We start from the raw sequence: 18,274 nt of genomic DNA, 5'->3' as shown, positions 1-18,274 counted from the left end.
TTATCTCTCTCCCTTCCTCTCTGTGATGAACATTTTGACCCCAGCCCGAGCTTCTAAGCACCTCTCTGTAAATAAGAACAACGGTATTTCCTTTGGATTTCCACAACATGTGCATGTATCAAGTATCCAGGAGAAGCTGGCAGCCATACTCTCATAGCCTACAACGAAAAGGAAGCAGGAGCAAAGAATGGCACTTGAGGAAGGACATTCACTTCTGTAGAAGTACAGTTTATACAGGCAATATCATTACTGTCATTTCAGTGTCTCCCAGCAGGGCAACAAGTGTGAAAATCTTTTGTTAAAAATGAACTGTTTGGAGAACATTCACTGTACCATTTCAGTTAGCATTAATGAAAATCATATATTCAGATCACTGAAGGCCCCACTGCAGACTTCAAAATCTTTACGTGGCCCTAATAGTTTAGCATCAATATTTATGTAACTATACACTAGATCTTTCTAACAGTAAAATATTCTCTAAAATTCCAACAGTAACCTTATCCTTAAAAAAAAAAAAAAAAGCGTGAAGCCTTCCTTCCCACTGCAAAATCCAAATATCACCTTCAAAGTGCATGAATGAATTTGCTCTCTTCTACAATTAAATAATGAAATCAAAGCCAGTAAGGAAAGGAATTTTATTTCCAAACTTCTAGAAGATTAATACAAACAATAGAAGGTAAAATGAAAAACCTAGTAGAAAAAATTTGTCCTTGTAAAAGTGTTCTATAGAAAAGTGAAGGCAAATGCCCAAGTGTAATTTTGTATATTTCAAACCTCAAAAATCGTGCACACAACTGTCCTCGGACACTTAAGTGTATTTGAGCGAGTTTGGTTACATTTTAAACATGGGATTCTACCAAGGCAGTATGTTTATGAATACAGATTATGAGAAGCATTAAACAATACAGGGCTTTTGTAAGTAAGGTGCCTTATGGAACAAGGGTGTGCTACACATCACATCAAGCAGTTTCTAACAGGCCTCGTTTGTGGACTCACAAGCACTTGAAAAAAAAACAGTGTTGCTGGTTTCAGATCTTGCTATTTAAAGAAAACCCTCCAGAGAACAGTTCTCATAATACTATCTGCATTTGCTTTTAGGTTTTAACAGCTCACTTTTCAGATGCTCTGTTTCAGAAAATACAAGTAATTATCACCATCACTCCAGCCTAGCAACCGTCCAAGTTAGAAATAGGTAATTTGGTAAAAATAATCATGTTTTTGCTTTCAAAAATGTAAACTTCTCAAGTAGTATTTGTACAGATAGTATAGTGTAATAACAATGGTGATTTTTACAAAAAGAGCTACTTACATTAAAAAGCTATAAAAACATTAGTAAAACAGTGAGGTATGAATACACAAGAATGAATAGACAAATACCCAAGTTTTAGCCACGCAGAAATAAGGACATGGAGATACTTTCTTGAGGAAAAGGCCATTGTTAGTCATGTCATGCTTCAAGGTATCTCTCTACTGACCTTCCCTGTTAAAGGAAAAAGAGTTCATTAAATGCTTTCTTCCTATTCTGATACATTTCTTATATAACCTATAGCACAAAAAACTGCTTTTGAACAGAGAAAATCTGAGTAGCCACCTTCCTCTGTTGGGTGTTGACATTCTTGAATATTGCAAAATTTCTACACTGGCCTTTTCAATTTTGTTCTCTTTTTTTTTTTTATGGTGCTAAGGTAACTAAACTAATAACTAGAAAAATATTGGCAAAAAAATATAGACTTCTTGATCCCAGCTACTCCTCTCTAGAACTGTCATAAATCAACCATCAAACACTGGCTTGGGAAAGTACTTCATATCCTGCCTTGATGATGCAATCAAAACTGAACTCCAGAAACAAAACACACACAAAAAAGGGCTGCTTTAATAACAGAAGAACATGTAAACATGTGCAAAAGTCACTATCAACATTATTCCAGGCAGGGAGAATTAAGGGATAGCATCTAAATTAAGAAAGTCTCTTGCTTGTGCATTCTCCCACCCATTTTTCCACAAGAACATTTCATGCTTGGCTGCGTTCTCTCTTCCTGTTCAATTCTGTTTCTCAGACCCTTCCAGGAACAATCAAAACCGTGCTATTAGTGAGGCAAAAAGTGACTGTAAGCTCAGAAACCCCAGCAGTGAGAAGGGGAAGATCCTATAAATATTATGCATTCTAGTTTAAATTCTGCTGTTACAGAAAACAGTTCCATTTCACTTTGATTGCATTCTCCAATAAATGAGAGAATTCAGTGTTTCTTTCCCTCCCTGTAGCTCTCTCAGTTCTTCAGTAGTATCTATCTCTGTTTTACAGAAGAATAGCCTCTTCTAATTATCCTACTTCCATATTTGTTAATCGTGCAGAAGAAGTAGCATTTCCTGACAAAAGTAATGGTGTGGTTCTGCCCAAGTCTAGTGGCATACATGGCATTTCTTCCTCTTTCTGCGTGACATCTCTGTGACAAACTGAAGAGACAAGAGTGAGAACTGTAGAACTGCAAAGCAAAGATTTCCATGTGCTGAATGGTCACCTGAAGTTGCTATGGAGGTAACAGCACAGCAGAGCACTAAGGCAGACAGAGTTCTGCTAGCACATTATCTTCTAGCCCTGAGCTGAAAACCGTCAAAAGAACGTGCTTAGAGACTGTCCCAGCTCTGCTCTGCTTCCAAGAATTCTGATGCTGCATCAACTATAGCAAGAAAAACCCTAAGGAGACTGATGCAGCCAAATGAATTGCAGGAGGATGTCAAAGACAAAATGTATTTTTAACAAGACTCTTGCCTAAGCTATGCCAAGACACATGCAAGTATCATGGCTTTGTCTCACTTCCCCAAGCTAGGTACATGGCTGTTTTTGATTCTGGCTTTGTCAATTACACATGGGAAGTTTTTATTATTTTAGATGCTGATAATGAGTACAGAGCTGCTGAAATGCAAAAACAAACAGAAATACAAGAAAGGACAGTAAAAAAGAGGTGCAGTTCAGTTGCCATATCTAAAAGAAGCAGAAAACAGTTTCTAGAGCCAGCAGGAAAGTGGCAAACAATTTGCTACGAAGGATTCAAAATTCAAGCAGCTATCACAGTGCCCCATTTGTCTTTGCTAGAGCTTCCAAATGAGAGCAGCGGTGGTGATATCTGTGATTTTGTTACCTGATTTCAGAGCACAGTGCAGGATCTGGGCTCACGGAAGGGATTGCTCCCTGCAGGGACCCCAACCAGCAAGGCATCTTTACAGGCATTTTGCATACAGTATTGCTGGAGCTCTGCAGCTGCCTGGGAGACCTGAGTAAAGACAAAGGAAAAACAAATATAGAGAGGAAACTAATTCATTCACAAGCATCTATTGAGCATTTCCTCTGGAAGAAACACTATCAAAAATTTGGGGAGAAGCCAAGTCAGCTCTTGAATTCTAAACCATCAAGTAAATCAACACAAGCACTCATCTGCAGAGCTCTGATGAGAAATATGTCCTGCCATACTGGTGACAAGCCAGAGCTGGACATACAGGGTTGAAGTATGAGTGCCACGGAACTCACCCTCACTGAAAGAGTCAAGGCTGTGACCACAGCATTTTCCATTCTGTCGTACAGTTTTGTGTTTGAACTTTTATATTCTCAGATAATTTACAAAAAGGACTTTTACTTCAAACTGTTCAACAACACAAAGCTTAATAAGGAAAGAAAACAAGAGGACAAGGATGTAAACCCTTTGGTTCAAATTTTACCTTCCCTGGGCAGTGAAGTCACACTCATGGAGAGGACAGCCCAGAGGTGCAGAACAAGCCCAGGAGCCCAAAAGCAAGCTGGTTGTTCTCCCTGTGGACCATCATGTGTCTGTATTTTTGAAGGGAAATGTTGAGGAATTCCCAGTTTCTGGGATGTGCATTGATAACAGCTGCAGGGAAATGCCAGTGCTTGTGCTGTCTGCCAATTTTGGTATTCTGAGCATACTGTTGGAATACTAGTTCTCCTCTGACCCCAGAATCACCACAGAACTTGTAAAATATTGCTTTTTCTTCTATACAGTGTTGCAGTGTTGACGGGGGAGGGAAGAGCCAGAACAACCGTTGGCACTCCCCAGTCTGAAGGAGCCACCCTGGAGCCCTGGAGGGCTTTTCATTTTGGGCCATCCAATCTGACAACACCTGGAAATGCATCAGTAAATCTGGCCTGGTGGGTGCACTTGTTTGCTTTTTTGCTGCTGCCCCATTCCCTGCCTGCCAGCTCTGCTTCAGAACACTCGTCTTAGTAACTGCCTAACTTTCCAGCAGATGTTAGCACTGCAAGGAATTGTTCAGAGAAACATTTTCCCACAGCCTGCCAGATCCTCCTGGGAGGAGCACAAGGAGGAAAATCCACAGCAAGGATTCCCTGCTGCTCAGCAGGCTTTGCCACTTGTCCTTCTCTTGGGAACAACCTCTTTATGGATGCTGCAAAGAACGATGCAGCCTCCACCCTGCCTAGCTCTGTTGGCTCCCTGAAATATTAATGTTCTTGCCTTAAGCACAACACTGATGCTTGAGCCCTCAACACAATGAGTTTCAGGACAGATCTTCCCAGTTTTTGCCCTGCACAAGCCGCTACAGCACTCCTCTCCTCCAGCTGACGTGGACAGTACAAGGATTTGTTTTGTATTTCATCCCAGCACAAGCACGCTGTGAACAGCAGCCTCCTGCATGCAAGACACGTGGGGGTACTTCTTTCCTTCATGGTTTCCTCTTTCTGAAAATATTGTTCCTGTCTACTTTTTTAGCTGTCGGGGTAAACAAAATCACCACTGGAACTTGTAGTGTGGAATGTATTTATAAAACTCCTTTCATATTCAGCTTCCTCCTGAAAACACACTGTGTATTCAAAGTAGCCAAAACAATGTTTACTCCTATCCAACCATCAGCTGAAGCTAAAGCTGATTCATGCAGTTTCTGCCAGCCAGATGTCCCTTGCTGTTTTTACATTCTGTATCAAGGAGCCTAGACGACACGTTTTTATCATGCATCACTTGGTTTGTTGCTGTGAAGACACCAAGAGGTTCTTAGAACAGACCTGGAAAGAGATTTCAGTAGCAACACTGGGAGAAAGAGGAGACCAAAGCTTCACTAAGGCCCAGCCTCTGTAACCTCCCAAACTCATGTATAACACAATAGCCTCGGGAAGTCCAGCTGAGTATCTGCTACCTCCACAAAGCAATCCCACTTAAACAATAAACTGTATTGGCTGTAGCCACCTGAACAAGGAGTTGTATGTGGGGGGGAGTTGTAATATGCCTCAAAATGAGGCATGACAGAGAGATGATGCTGGTGGTCTAAAATAACAGCAGTGATGAGTCAGCCATTTCTCTTCGGGACCCCTTGTCACAGAGCATTTCTGTTCTGCACTGTGTCATTTCTCAGAGATTCCCACACACAGCCAGGAGGATCTGTGGCCACTTTCAGCGTACCTGCAAGCTCATTGGTCACTAATAACATTTAGTAGCATTAATAAATCAGTTAAGGCAACATTGTTCAGTGCTCAATGTGGTGCAACGGACACTTGGACTTTTCAGCAGCCCAGGGCAGGAGCAGTGAGAAAAGGAATCCAAAATCATTTGTAAGCCCATGAACTTAGTCCAGTGCTATGCAAGTCAGTGTTTTGCAACTGGCCAAAGAAAAATGGAGAATGCACAGAGGTGGTGAGGGCAGGGGGAAGTACAGGATGCGGATTAAATAGACTTTTATCACCTTGTAGCCTTCGATGTATTTTACGTGTAAAAAGAAAAAGAAATAATATCCCAGAAGAACTTGTGGACCCTGCACCTGCTGGGAACCAAGGCAGCACTGCAGGGCTGCATTTGGATTGACACAGGAAAAAAACAAAACAAAACAAAACAAAAAAAAACAAAAAACAAGAAGAAAGAAATAATATCGGAGCAGACAGATAACGGGGTTGCCTCACTGGCCTGTCTTTGTCTGGAGATATGCAGAAGGTTCATGCATGCGTAGAAAATCTGTGTCCCAAGCTGTCAGCCGGTACGAAAACACCCCGCGCGGGGCAGAGGGAAGCTGTGGGGCGCGGCTGCAGAGCAACGTGCCCGTCGGAGCAGAACTAACGCGGAGCTGCTCCATTATTCATCACGGCCTCCCGCCGGGGAGCGGCTCTTTCCCCGCGGGTGCGGAAGGGACTCGGAGCCCCCGCAGCCCGGGCACCCTTCGAATCCCGGACAGAGAGCTCTCCGCGCACCGCCGCCCGCGCCCGGCCCCGCCGAGACCCCGCAGCTCCCCCGCAGCTTCCTCTGCTCCCCCGGGAGGCCCGGCTCACCTTGATCCTCTCCACGGCGGCCTCCAGCTTCAGCTGCTCCACCAGGCGCTGCATGGTGCTCAGGCTGCCGGCCGATGACATGACGGGGCAGGCAGGAACGGGATGGAGCGGAGGAGATCCGTGCGGTGCGGTGCGGTGCGGTGCGGTGCGGCTCGGCTCTGCCGGCACTGCGGGAGCCGCCCGGAGGAGGGGCCGCCGCCGCTCCGCCCCCCTAAGCGATCCTCGTGTGGTGATCTCCACCTTCCATCCGCGACTCCGACTTTTTTCCTTCGAGATGCCGTTGTGCCGGTCTGTTCTTCCTAAGAACCGATAGCAGGACGCGTGGGAACGGCGCAAAGCTGCGCTGGGGAGTTCAGACGGAACATAAGGAAGCATTTCACAGAATCACAGAAACACCAAGGTTGGAAAAGACCTACAAGATCATCCGGTCCAGCCATCCACATCCACCTATTACCAACAGTTCTCACTAAATTTCTAAATTTCTTCACCGTGAGGGTGGTCAAACACGAGAGAGGCGGTTACTGCCCAACACCTACCAGTGGCCAAAGGGCATTTGGAGAATGCTCTCAGTAGCATGCTTTAACTTTTGGTTAGCCCCGAAGTGCTCAGGCAGTTGGACTTGATGTTCTTTGAAGGTCCCTTCCAACAGAACTGTTCTGTTCCATTCCATTCTGTTCTGTTCTGTTAGACACACACTTTCACAAGACCTCACCCTATGCAGCATGGTCAGTTCCTGTTCATGCAGGCAGTTCCCTTCAAAGTCCACTTATGCTGGATTCACAAGGCATAATAACACTACTGTCAGTGCTATCACTGCACTTTTCTCAATCTGTGTATGATATTGCTTTGTGGACTCAATTTCAAGATAAAATAGGGCCTAAAATATGTGACTAAGGTGCATATATTTAGAACTAAAATAAGACTTCAGGCTATAAGTGATTAGTGACCCAGCTAACGTGTCACTGCAACCTGACAGCTCTGTGACAGACAATTGTTTCTTTTGGCCTCTATCACAGAAATGTAAATGGCACAGCCCAGCAAACTCTGCCTGCAATCCATGAGCTTATGCCTCTGTCTAGGTATTTTCAATGGGCTCATGTGTAGAGAAAATTAGAAATTCAGAATCAACACCACAAAAGAGCAATGGCTCTTTTCCACCCAAAGCAGAATACCTGCTGATTTTCCCTTCTGCACTTGATTTCGGGCCATCGTTTTACAAAAACAAGGTGCTACTGCTGCTGAAAGACACGGTTCTGTCCTCCCTCGGAATGCCCTGCCATTGCACCTTTTAATTGCTACAGGATCAGGTCAGAAAATTAATCTTGGTCAGAACTAACCTAAAAAGGGGGAAGATAGATCTGTGATTTGGGTCTTGCCTGCTTATTTCTGTGACCCATCTTATCACACAAACACTTTTCTATGGTACGACGGGTGGAAACTAGTGTGAGAGCAGCTGAGCTGATAGCTCTTTGCCTGTGAAGTTGTGTCTACATAGAGGTACACTGCTGGCTTCTTTTGCAGAGATAACTGCCTGACCTTACTGGGTAAGCAGCACTGTTTCACTCATTTGTACTCATTTTTGCTTTGTATTTGCAACAGAAACTACAATTTTTTTTTCTTCTCCACTCTTGCAGGAGGCTGAATATGTTGTGGAAAAAGAAGTACTACATCCAAGCTGTGAAGGTGTCCAACTTGACAAACATCTTTGTGGTGTCTCTGGAACATCACTACAAGGCCAATAAGGTTATTTCCTGAGAACAAGCATGACTTATTCTGAACGTTTTCTTTAACAAACCTAAGACTTGGTTTGACCTTTAAGTATAGATTGAATTATGCTTACAGCAGCACTGTATGGCAGCAGAGATTAAGGACAAAACTAGAAACTTCCTTTGAATTTTGGAAATGCACATGGAAGTTAGCCATTCAGGATAGTGCTTCTGACATATTTTTGGATATATGTTATTTCAAACACAAAACTGAGATAACGTCCCAAAAACTACTGAGAGCTAAATTAGCAGAAGAGGCACCAAGAAGTGAAGGTCTTCCTCAAAGGATGTGGGACAATGAAGTGATTGCAAATAACTGGCATAGGTTTAGTGAAAGGCAGGTCTTGCCTGACCTCCTTCTATGACAAGGTGGCTCAACTTAGCAGATGACGGACAGGCTGTGGATGCTATCTATCTAGATTTCAGTAAAGCATCTGACACCTCATCTCCCACAGCATCCTCGTGGAGAAATTGGCTGCTCCCAGCTTGGACAGGTGCACAGTTCACTGGGTGAAGTTCTGGCTGGCTGGCAGGTCTCAAAGAGCCGTAGTGAATCACAGAGAATGATCGGAGATCATGGAGTTCAGTCCAGCTGGTGGCCAGTCGCCAGTGGTGTTCCCCAGGGTTCAGTGTAGGGGACAGTTTTGTTTAACATTTTTATCAACAATCTGGACAAGGGGATTGAGTCTACCCTCAGGAAGTTTGCAGAGGACAGCAAATTGGACTGGACTGTTGATCTGATGGAGGGTAGGGGGAATCTGCATTGGATAGCTTGGATTGATGGACTGAGACCAGCCACATGACACCCAACAAGGCTCAGTGCTGGGCTCTGCACGTGACTCACAACAGCTCCACGCAGAGGTACAGGCGAGGGGCAGAGTATCTGAAAAGCTGCCCAAAAGAAAAGGACCTGGGGGTGCTGATTGATGCTCAGCTGAACATGTGCTAGCAATGCAATCAGGTGGCCAGGATGGCTGATTGCATCTTGGCTTAAATCAGAAACAGCATCACCAGTAGGACTAAGGAAGGGATTGCCTCCTTGTGGTGAGACCACATCTTGAATACTGTGTTGTTTGAGCCTCTCACTGTAAGAAGGATGTTGAGTTGCTTGAGGCAAGCAACTAAGCTGGTAAAGGGACTGGAAAAGAAGATGTATGAAGCGTAGGTTGTTTAGTCTGGAGGAGGCTGAAGGAAGACCTCATCTCTCTCTATAGATACCTGAGAATGTGACTGCAGCAAGGTGGATGACAGCCTCTTTTCTCACGTGACAAGCAGTAGGATGCAAGGTAGTGGCCTGAAGCTGCACTAGGAGAGGTTTAGATCTTTCTGGATATCTGAAAGAATTTCTTCAGTCTGACTACACAGGAAGGTGGTGGAACTGGCAAGCGAACACTGAAGAGAATGGCTTACTTATGGAACTCAGTAGGTCAGGTTGATGGTTGGGCTTGGAGATCTTAGGTTTTTTTCAAATTAAATGATTCTATGATTGGTTGCTCATCTTGGCAGAATCAGAATTGTCTTAATTCAAAAATTGGTCTATAAGCACTTCAAAACTTCTAGCTATTACAAGCGTTGGAAGCAGCGGCAAGTTTAAGAGACCTTCTCCCAGAACCAACCTGCACAGATACAGATTTCACAGACATGAGAAGAGACAGAAGCAGCCCAATCTGGCTGCAAACCCTGAGTACTTTTTCCCCAGTAAAGTTTTCGAGTAGAAATACGGAAATCATAACCTGGAAACGTGGAAACTCTGACTTGGCTTCAGTTACAGACGGAAGCAAAGGGAACTGTTGTGTTCTAAGTACGCTGATGTCTGATCAGAAGAATCAGAAGGGATAAAGAATACTTCAGGTTTAAATTTAAAACAAATCCAGGATGTATATTATATAAACTTTTATTTACATAAGGCATCAAGATTGCCCTTTTAAACAAAGGGTCATTTTCCCTTTACCAATACTTTGGTGAAAGAAGTTTCACATTTAGTTGACTAGTATTCACTGGTACGCTTGTTCTGAACATGTAGGTACAATCTAATGTACAAGATTAAAAACCAAACGCAAGTGACTTAAGTATGCTATTTCGTGAACCACTCTGCAGAACAAAGAATTAAGGCTGGTTTGCACCATAACGGTGATCAATCATGCATCATTTATTCCCACAAAGAATAAAATTCATTTCCAATTGGAGAGGGAATAGCAAAAGAAGTAGTCTGGTATAATCCCCATTTTGTCTACATCAAAAAACAATTTGGCATTTTAAAAAGTAAGTTGAAAAGTAGGTGGAAGAGAAGAGGAAAGTAAGAAATGGCCCTTGCTTCAGAGTCCTTACCAACAATTTCAATTTCCAGTGTTCACTCGCATGAACCCTTCGGTTTAGAATCAAGAACCGAGACTTCCAAGGACAGATCAAGAAACAGTTTCAGGAAGATTGAAATTATGATTCCATTGATCATGAGAAGGAAATATGTAGAGGAAATACATTATTTGAAATAATGAATTCCACATTAAGATCCCCATGTAAGATATACACATTGAGTTATGCCTGTTTAATAATTCTGATTTATAAAAACCGTAAACCTGTACTATTTTTCGGCCTCATTTAATAATTCCTGAGTTTTAGATCACTGCCAAACCAGCAGATAAAACTCTGAATGATGTAGCAAAAAGTTTTGCAGATCACTGCCGACATCAGCACGCACTGTGTTCAGCAACTTTCAGTCATCAATGAAAGTCAGTCTTCCAGGTCCTTCATTTCTCATCCACCTCCGATACCTCTTCCATCGGGGATCCAAGGCCATCTTCTTCTTTAACTCCTCCTCTTGTTCTTGTTTATAGACCTGAAAGACAGAAGTTTTTAGTAAAGCTGAAGAAAAATCTTAAGAGAACCTGAAGAGAGGTGTAAACAGTAATACTTCAACCCTCTGTCACCTTGATTTCAAAGAAAGGTGAAAAGCGACAAGCAAAAGACCACGACCTACATGTGGTGTACGAGCCTTCAGCAAGGAGCCTAGAAGCTGTAGTTGAGATGCTCTGGATTTCTGCTGACAGCAGAACTACTTTGTTGCAAGACTGTGCTGTAATGGCTAGCACAATTTTACTGTTTGCTTGTTTTGACAAAGAACTAAATGCCCTGCAGTCAACAAAATGAAATTTGCCAGTAAAGAACTGGTTTGAATCTCAGTGCAGCACACGCACCATTCAACACAGCTTAGCTTCTCACTTTTATTTTATTTTTCACCTTCAGTTAGACAGAAATAAACCTTCTTTTTTCTAATTCAGTTTAAGTTAGAATCTCTGTAGTAAGTATTGATGGTAGGGATGACAAGTATATAAAATATGGCAAGAAAAAGTGTCATTGCTGATATCTGTAGATTTCAATAGCAGTCATGTATCTAAAACAGGCAACAGTATGTTGAACAGCAGATCACATAGATACATGCACTATATTTCAACAAGATACTATGTTTATGTAATCTGAAGTCTACCTGTAAGCAAAGATTTTGAAAGAGCCTTTTTTTTTTTTTTAAATATTCCTGATGACTGTATAAATACACAAGCTCAAGGTTCAGTGATCATGCAGATTTTAAAAATTACCAGGAAAGCAACAGAAGAAAACATGTTTTTATTGAGCTTCACAATGTGCCAATATATTGAATTCCCACTCATTCCCAGAAGGACATTGGAAAAAACTAAATATGCAGACAGGCAGCTGCTATAACAAAAGTAACATATAAGCTATTTTCAGCCTTGAAAAGACAAGACTGAGTCTTTTAGTAAGTCTATAGTAGTGGTACAGAGAAGAACTGGCAGCATAAGAGGAATGATTATTTCTCCCTACAGTTTATTCTCCATATAACCAGCAGGTGTCTGGGGCCTTAAAATATATATATATCTATTCTCTGAAGATACTGCTGAACTCACAACCAGATAGCAATGCAAACACTGAACTTTTTAATGCAACCAAGGAATAGCTAGGTATGTTTACTGAAGAAAAACTAATTAAAGATGTAAACTACAAAGGCACCATTTCCTGTTCAGGAAGTTCCAAAGTTGCAGATTGCAAGGGGGAAATACTGCTACATGGGTGCAAATTTCTTGTATTCTTCACTAAAAATCACCTGCTGGCCACCACAGATGACTTTGGGCTAAAGAGACTTCCCTCTTATAAACACAGCTCTTTTACACTCAGTGAACAAAACAGCAGTTAGAAGCAGCAACTCAAACCATGAAACGTTTTCTCTGCAACAGAATACCTATTCTACCCTACATTTTCCTTAGGACATCTGCTTTGACTACTAACATTACTAGATCTTCAAGCTTTCAGATTGTTTTCGAGAAAACCTAATCTAATTCTACATGCATGGCTAATCTGATGGCTATTCCTCTCCTTATATTAGCATCAATTCTAGCATTTTTCTCTTCAAGTTTCTAAACTAATCCAGTTCTGACTGTTTTCAAGGTGATATTCCCTATGGTGCCTCTCATCAGAAGCAAAAGCAGTTCTGCCATCTTTTTTTGGAGAAGGCAAGCTGCAGCAACATCTTTTGGGCAGGACAAATCCTCCTTCTCAGTTTCACTTCTGGAAGTCTCCTACCCAGATGGCCCACAGATGAGCTTCAATACAACAGTAAGAGTGCTTTGTCAGTCTGCCACCTCCTGGCACCCCAAGTTGTCTGGAATGCAAATTACATGCTGGGGCTCATGCTCTTTCATTGCTCTCACAGAAAGCTTGAGAAAAATTATGTATTTGCTGTTTTGTAACTGGCTATCCCAGGAAAGAAGCAGCAGTTGTGCCTTGTGATATTTCATATACCATTTTTAGTTAAGCTGGAACACAGCACAGAAAGAACAGCCTCAGACTCAGACTCAGTGGAAGCAAAAGAATAGTTATAAAAGGGATAGTTATCAAAAACAAGCTAGGAATTCATGGCTCAGGAGACTAATAAAACAGGAGTTTCAGGTGATCCAGGTAGTCTTCACTACAAAATTATTATTATTTGGAGAACCATGCTCTTTAACGTACTGCAAGAACTTTATTATGTCACATGGTCACAGGACAGCCTGTCATCAGATCCAATTAACCTTGTATTCACAGACTGGCTGACTGTCACAGGTGGATTCAACTCCTAAGCAAGTGAATCCCTTCTTTTATCAATGGGCATGTCCAGGAGCTGCTGCCTATCAGCAAGTGAACATAAGATGATGAAGAAAACAAACCAAGTGCTTCTCTAACCATTTCAAATGTAGACAGTAACAGCTAGAACTGAAGCAGGACTTCCCCCATCACTGTTCCAAAGACCTTAAGGTACCTGCTCTTACTCTGGGAACGGTGCATAACTAACATTATCTCTTCCTCCCCGGCCACTCACCTCATAGTTTTCTCGTATCCACAGCTGCCGCTCAAGAAAGGTCTCTTTTTGATGATCTTCCAGGCTGTCAAACTGAGACTGAGACATTTTCATGTATCTCCGTATGATATACAGCTTCTCTTCTACACCATATTCTTGGCCTTTAATAGTGAAACAATAAATCCACCAACAGTACCAAATTACATACTTGCACAAGTAGAAAGGAGCTAGAAGGATTTGAAACAGAAGGATATCATATATCTTGGGCTTCTGATAACCGCCTTTTATATCTATTTTATTTTTAATAATGTCTTTGATGATTTCTTCCTCTTCTTCACGAATTTCTTCTTTAGACCTCCTGTTCTTGCCTTTTTCTCTGGTCTTGTTGAGTAAACCTTGTTGCTTGGCAATCTCAGTAGCTTGTATACGGTATTTTGGCACTGTAGCTAGATAGTTGATAGCTTCATTGTAACTACTCCACCAGCTGAAGAACTGTAATTTAAGAACAGTAAAAAAAAAAAAAAAAAAAAAAAAAGGCAATAAAAGCCATGTTTTGATATGGACACATTTCTATTTGGAGCTTTGCCAGAATAAAATATGCTGCTGTATACCTTTACACAGAATCACAGAATCACAGAATCACCCGGGTTGGAAGGGACCTCAAGGATCATGTAGTTCCAACCCCCCTGCCTAGCAGGGCCACCAAACATACACAATCAGATCAGGTTGCCCAGGACCCCGTCCAGCTTGGCCTTAAACACATCCAAGGACGGGGCATCCACAACCTCCCTGGGCAGCCCGTTCCAGGGCCTAACCGCTCTCCTTGTAAAGAACTTCCCCCTAACATCCAACCTCAATCTTCCCTCCTTCAACTTCGATCCATTTCCCCTAGTCCTGCTGTTGTCAGCCCTTTTGAAGAGTTTACTCCCCTCATGGGTGTAGGTTCCCTTCAGGTATTGATAGGCTGCAATGAGGTCACCCCGCAGCCTTCTCTTCTCCAGGCTGAACAAGCCCAACTCCCTCAGCCTGTCCTCATAGGGGAGGTTCTCCAGCCCCCTGATCATCTTAGTCGCCCTCCTCTGGACCCTTTCCAAAATCTCAATGTCTTTCTTGTACTGAGGGCTCCACACCTGGACGCAGTACTCCAGATGGGGCCTCACAAGAGCCGAGTAGAGAGGGACAATCACCTCCCTGTCCCTGCTGACCACCCCTCTCCTGATGGAGCCCAGGATCCCATTTGCCTTTCGAGCTGCCAGAGCGCACTGCTGCCTCATGTTAAGAACAATTTTATCCACAATTTTATCTTTAAAAAATAAATCTTTTATTAAAATAAAAATAAATCTTTTATTAAATCTTTAACCACAATTGTATTACAGTGACGGTGAAAACTAAAGGCAACAGCACAGCTTCTGTAGAACCTGTAATTATTGCTCCAAACCTGACAAGGAACCTGAGAAACAGACATAACTAATATGCATACTGCTGCGTGATATGCACAGAACATGTATGTATGTGTGATGCATATTTATCACACAGAAATATACAGTGGCAAAGAAGGTCAAGCAGAGTGTGAAGAAAGACATTGCTCACACTGGATTTGCTCATGAGAAGATGGTTATCACCCACTGCTTCAAATGAAGCTTGCACTGGGCTGTGGTGGCCATGATCAGAAGTCCGGCATATGAGCATTTCATTATAAAATTATTACCCACTTTACATAGTTAATTAACCATAGCTTACTTACATGACAATCTTGTTAGTTGGACAGGATTGACTTTACAAGATTCAATACCTCACTCTAATCTTGAGCTACCCTCTGAATTTCAAGTGGGAAAAAAGAACAATACAAATAACGTTTGAGATGAACATGCCATTTTGTGCCTTTTTTTTTTTTAACAGCAGCATGCCCACTTGTGAAAACAACAGAGCAGGCAAGTACACTCTTCATATTCTTAACAAGAGAAGCACAAACACCAATAAGCAAGAGAAAAGCAAATCAGTTTGCTAATTCAGAACAGCTAATTTTGCTAATTCAAAAACAGGCTTGGGAAGACTGCGTAGAGGAAATGGACCTGGGGGTGTTGATTGATGCTCGGCTGAACATGAGCCAGCAGTGTGCCCAGGTGGCCAAGAAAGGCAATGGCATCCTGGTTTGCATCAGGAACGGCGTTGCCAGCAGGAACAGGGCAGTGATTGTCCCCTGTATTCAGCACTGGTGAGGCCGCACCTCCAGGGCTGTGTCCAGTTTTGGGTCCCTCTCTGCAAGGAAGACATTGAGGCCCTGGAACGTGTTCAGAGAAGGGCGACAAAGCTGGTGAGGGGTCTGGAGCACAGGGCTTATGGGGAGCGGCTGAAGGAGCTGGGAATGTTCAGTCTGCAGAAGAGGAGGCTCAGGGGAGACCTCATTGCTCTCCATAACTACCTGGAGGGAGGCTGTAGTGAGCTGGGGGTCGGCCTCTTCTCTCATGTAACTGGTGATAGGACCAGAGGGAATGGCTTCAAGCTGCGCCAGGAGAGTTTCAGACTGGATGTTAGGAAATACTGCTTCTTTGAAAGAATGGTCAGGCACTGGAATGGGCTGCCCAGGGACGTGGTGGAGTCACCGACCCTACAGGTGTTCAAGGAACATTTGGATTTTGTGTTGAGGGATACGGTTCAGTGAGAACTATTGGTGATTGGGGGATGGTTGGACTGCATGATCTTGTAGGTCTTTTCCAACCTTGGTGATTCTGTGATTCTGTAATTCAGTGTAAACTTGTATTTAATCATCTAGGAGGTGACCTACAGGCAAAGTGAGTGTTCCCACTTATAGCCAAAATAAGAGGTGAAATGTAAAACCGTAATTAGAAGTAAGTCTGATGAAAAATTACGTATTTGGCTGAGTATGCCACTAGAACGTGTTATTTCAAACTCTCAAAATCTGATCAACATGTTTTGTTGGGCTTTTTTGCCTTCCAATTAAAAAGAGAGTTATCCGTACCACAGACCAACCTGCATTTTCATCTCCTAAATACCAACTTTGGGAGTTTCCTTAAGGAAGTTTGGAATCAATAATCTAATGGATGCTAAACAAAATAATTATATACTTTCTTCCAGTTAAGTAATTGCCAGCAAAAGCACAAGTTTTCTCATCTAAAACACTGACTGTTTCCTTGAAAATGGAACTACCTACCACACTTAGTGAAGAAACTTCACTAATCTGCCGTTTAAAGTAAACTACTGTATAAAATACACACGTTAGCAAACAACACTACTGGTACTTCGTATTGTCATCTAAACTGAGTTTTGAGTTTAGACTGCAAGTGGCCTGTTAAAAAAAAATAACCTCACACAGCTTGAAAATCTGACGCCCACCTTGCAGCACCAGCCCTCTCTGTGCACAGGAACAGGCTGTCCTCAGCCTGCCATGCAGAACTAAGTGTCTACTCTAGGAGAGCTGTACTAGTCTGTACAAAATACTCCACTGTGTAAATAAGCCAATCACTAATTGCACTGTGCATCTTTGACAAAGCTACCAAGTGCACAAAATCCGCTTGGCACACCCTGACTGCAGATTTGTTACAGATGCCAGGGGCAAGTTTGCCACAGCAGCCACAGAAGAACCTCCTTGCTGGCACTGTTTGAAGGCTGGCATGCTACAAGACCTGCAGATGATTCTCTTCCATTTCAGAAATTCACAGAGCGTTGCCACATGAAAGTGAGATCTTACCTGAAACACAGAGATGGCACACACCGTAACGAGAATCACTATTCGGACATCCACTTTAGGTGCCAATCTCCTGCTGTAGTAGTGATAGTAGTGTCTGTAATACTCTTCAGGATGATCCAACATGTAATCATAATCTTTACGTGTTTCTTCATCCTGTAGAATCAGAGATGACAAGCATGTGTAGGTTCAGATGGCTGTTTTCACTTACTCTGTTACCGTTGTGTTTTACATCTCATGAAGGACTTCTGCAAAGAACAGCCATGAAGCACTGAGGAAATTCTTTCATCATTTTCCTGTACACTAAATTAATTTGTTCTTACCCTCATCAGCCCACACACAGCTTACAAACATGCGGGCTTAAGTACCTATAGTATAGATTATAAGAAGACTTGATTTAATACTGAAATAAAGACAGGCAACTGAAATTCACATAATCAGCAAATCTATTTTCTGAATCAGATACTGGGGGAGCTGGAACTGATAGACATTGCTCACAAAAAGATTTCCAGACGAACCAAATAGCAAAAGACTGTTTTTCAAATCTTTCAGGATTTGCTTATGAGGCTAAGGAATCTGTCTGGTGTTATGATGTTTCAAAACGTCATTGTTCCCATTTTCTTGAGCTATTTCTCATTTTGACCCACAGAATAACAAGACGAGAAATTTAACTTTGTCAGCCGTAACTGCGTTCCTCTTCTACTCCAAAAAGTTCCAGTTTCTTTTCCCCGTGGACCCTCAAGCACTTGCAGGTTTCCATCTCCCATTTCTTTGGCCACACCGTGGCCAGACCACACGTTTTCACCCTGCCTGGATTTGCTTACAGGTCTCACACGCTGTCAATTTGCTGCTTACCGACGCTTTTTCGCTTAAAGATACGGCTGTACAAGAAGTCTAACTTCAGAGGGGCTTCCAAGGGCAGCCCGTCCTCCCCCCACGCTCTCGGACTATCGCAAAACACCGGCGGCGTTCTCCTCCCTCGGCTGAGCCCACACAAAGGAACGCCAAGCCGACCGACTCCTCGCGATCCGCCGCACTACACAGTCGCGCCCCATCCCGAGGTCCGACCTCTGCGAGCGGAGGCGCTCGGGCGGCCGCGGGTCAGCGCCACACACGCGGAGTCCGCGCCGCCGCCGCCCGTGCGCTGCGGGCAGCCCGCGCCGCTCGGCACG

The 18,274-nt window shown here is 43.0% G+C and overlaps 2 protein-coding genes across 2 annotated transcripts; both read right to left on the bottom strand.

Annotated features, from left to right (window-relative positions):
* Positions 1 to 695: 695 nt before the first annotated feature.
* On the bottom strand, positions 696 to 6,422 carry GNG10 (G protein subunit gamma 10). The gene is made up of 3 exons (XM_042829488.1): positions 6,284 to 6,422; positions 3,141 to 3,272; positions 696 to 1,480 (listed from the first exon to the last, which is right to left on the bottom strand). The coding sequence occupies exons 1-2, from the start codon at positions 6,362 to 6,364 to the stop codon at positions 3,147 to 3,149; spliced, it is 207 nt and encodes a 68-aa protein (XP_042685422.1). The 5' UTR covers positions 6,365 to 6,422; the 3' UTR covers positions 696 to 1,480; positions 3,141 to 3,146.
* A 3,752-nt stretch (positions 6,423 to 10,174) lies between these two features.
* Positions 10,175 to 18,115, bottom strand: DNAJC25 (DnaJ heat shock protein family (Hsp40) member C25). Its single transcript, XM_042829575.1, has 3 exons — positions 17,106 to 18,115; positions 13,418 to 13,888; positions 10,175 to 10,885 (listed from the first exon to the last, which is right to left on the bottom strand). Exons 1-3 carry the CDS (start codon positions 17,226 to 17,228, stop codon positions 10,763 to 10,765), a joined length of 717 nt encoding a protein of 238 aa, XP_042685509.1. The 5' UTR covers positions 17,229 to 18,115; the 3' UTR covers positions 10,175 to 10,762.
* Between the last annotated feature and the right edge of the window lie 159 nt (positions 18,116 to 18,274).

The sequence above is a fragment of the Centrocercus urophasianus genome, unplaced genomic scaffold, assembly GCF_019232065.1.
Source record: "Centrocercus urophasianus isolate 14NV4802_14NV808 unplaced genomic scaffold, USGS_Curo_1.0 seq_31, whole genome shotgun sequence".
Lineage (NCBI taxonomy): Eukaryota > Metazoa > Chordata > Aves > Galliformes > Phasianidae > Centrocercus > Centrocercus urophasianus.
The sequence above is the reverse complement of the archived record's forward strand: the minus strand, read 5'-3'. Positions and strand labels throughout refer to the sequence as shown.

Excerpts from the sequence above, each read along its gene's own strand:
- GNG10 (XM_042829488.1), bottom strand. The coding sequence starts at position 6,364 with ATGTCATCGGCCGGCAGCCTGAGCACCATGCAGCGCCTGGTGGAGCAG. Across the intron at positions 3,273-6,283 it reads CCGCCGTGGAGAGGATCAAG|GTCTCCCAGGCAGCTGCAGA; the intron begins GTGAGCCGGGCC and ends GTCTTTACTCAG.
- DNAJC25 (XM_042829575.1), bottom strand. The coding sequence starts at position 17,228 with ATGTTGGATCATCCTGAAGAGTATTACAGACACTACTATCACTACTAC. Across the intron at positions 13,889-17,105 it reads GTGCCATCTCTGTGTTTCAG|TTCTTCAGCTGGTGGAGTAG; the intron begins GTAAGATCTCAC and ends CTTAAATTACAG. Across the intron at positions 10,886-13,417 it reads GGATACGAGAAAACTATGAG|GTCTATAAACAAGAACAAGA; the intron begins GTGAGTGGCCGG and ends TCTGTCTTTCAG.